The following is a 1,754-nucleotide window of genomic DNA, read 5'->3' on the forward strand; positions in this document are numbered from 1 at the left end:
CGCGGTGGCTAGCAAACACATGTGATTTCATTTTAATTGATCAAATCCAGTTTACTAGAGTGTGATGGGAATGTGCGTGACAATGTAATGATGGACGTACTGTATAGTTTCTTTTTCTCTAAAGGAAGATCTACAGAGATGTGAGCAACATGCCATTTAACACTGGTGTCTGTCAGACAACAAAATCCAAAACCAGAGTTATTGCCTTAAATTTCAGTGTATTTTAGCTAAAAATGCCAAATGAAATGGGATACAGTGTACTAATAAACAAAGAAAAAAATGTGAGCATGCTTAGAGGAAAACATCCAGCAAAACAACCAGATCACGTGTGATATCCTATGTTCTCTTCCATATTAGTTTTCAGTCATATTAATCAGATATGATGTGATAATTCATGATGGCAGCAGGAACTGTTTACTATTCTGAAGTATGGATGACAAATTAATCTGTATACAGCATATATGTGTAAGTATACCACATGGGTTCATCGGTAATATCTATAACAGAGCAACAATCAAAAATAAGATATGACTGGAGAAATCTCTCAAAGATAAATTTATGGCTTTTACTCATAGTCATTGTTTATATATATATATATATATATAGTTATTTTTTTATTTGATATTTACAAACAAAATTAATGAAGCATTGGGAATATTCTTGCTCTAAGGTCTGGACTCAGGGGGCATTAAATTTGTCTTTAAACAGAGACAGATGTATGCAATGTTCATTTCTAGTGCACACATTGTATTTTTCTCATTCTTTTAATCAGAAAATGTCACATATGTATCGCAGTTAAAGACAGATGTTATGGCACATGTTTTGAGTCTAGAGATCTTAGAACAAATGCGAGAGAGGGAACAGGGAAAGAGGAGGTGGATTTCATGACATTAATGATTCCCGTTTTATCACTACTTGTCGTAAGTAACGCTGTTACTTTTTATTGAAAATATCTTGAAGCGGGCCTGGGAGGAACTTCATGACGGTGTCCACGATGCTTTCCTCCTCCTCTTCTTCGTCGCCGCAGCCGGCGGGGATGGCTTTCTTGGGACGGGTCAGGCTGCCTTCTGACGCCTGCTCCATGGCTGCCTGGGCTTCTGCCTCCTTCTCTTCCTTCTTCTTTATACCATACTGAAAAACACATGGCGGCATGTTAGGTGTATTCACATGTGACCTTTGGTTGTTTTATAAGCACATTTCTATGTCCATTGTTGTTTTTCTTCTGCAAAGATTTGTATGCAGTTTACTAAAACGAAATCCTTAGAACAGTTTTTGTTAAATAAAATAAACTAAATAAAAAAATAAAATAAAAAAAATAATAAATGTATCTTTATGTACTAAAATAACTACAACTAAATCTAAAACCAAATTAAAAATAACAAGAAAAAATATATGTGGCCACAACAACAACAACAACAATAATAATAATAACGACAAAAACACAACAAAATTACTAACATTTTAAATAAAATTAAAAGTTGAGGATTTTGGCCTCTATTGCCAAGTTCCTGTTTTCTGCGTATGTTTTATTTTTTAATTTATTAATTTTTAATTTTAATAAAATGTCTGCAAAGACTTGCATGCAGTTTACTAAAATTAAAACTATAAAACAATTTTTGTTAACTGAAATAAAATATATTTAAAAAATATACTATAAACTATAATAGTATCTCCATGATACTAAAATAACCCTGCTTGCATGTGAACTTGTTTAAACTATAATGGAAAAAAATGGAAAAATTATCTTTATTTTA

The 1,754-nt window shown here is 32.3% G+C and overlaps 1 protein-coding gene across 1 annotated transcript in view; it reads right to left on the reverse strand.

Annotated features, from left to right (window-relative positions):
* Positions 1-597: 597 nt before the first annotated feature.
* Positions 598-1,754, reverse strand: part of LOC107697630 (complexin-1) — a 57,133-nt gene continuing 55,976 nt past the window's right edge. Inside the window, exon 4 of the mRNA XM_016498430.1 lies at positions 598-1,131. Coding sequence (XP_016353916.1) covers positions 934-1,131 — 198 coding nt within the window. The 3' untranslated portion in view covers positions 598-933. The remainder of the gene's footprint in view (positions 1,132-1,754) is intronic.

Source organism: Sinocyclocheilus anshuiensis, unplaced genomic scaffold (assembly GCF_001515605.1).
Source record: "Sinocyclocheilus anshuiensis isolate Anshui unplaced genomic scaffold, SAMN03320099.WGS_v1.1 scaffold1364, whole genome shotgun sequence".
NCBI lineage: Eukaryota > Metazoa > Chordata > Actinopteri > Cypriniformes > Cyprinidae > Sinocyclocheilus > Sinocyclocheilus anshuiensis.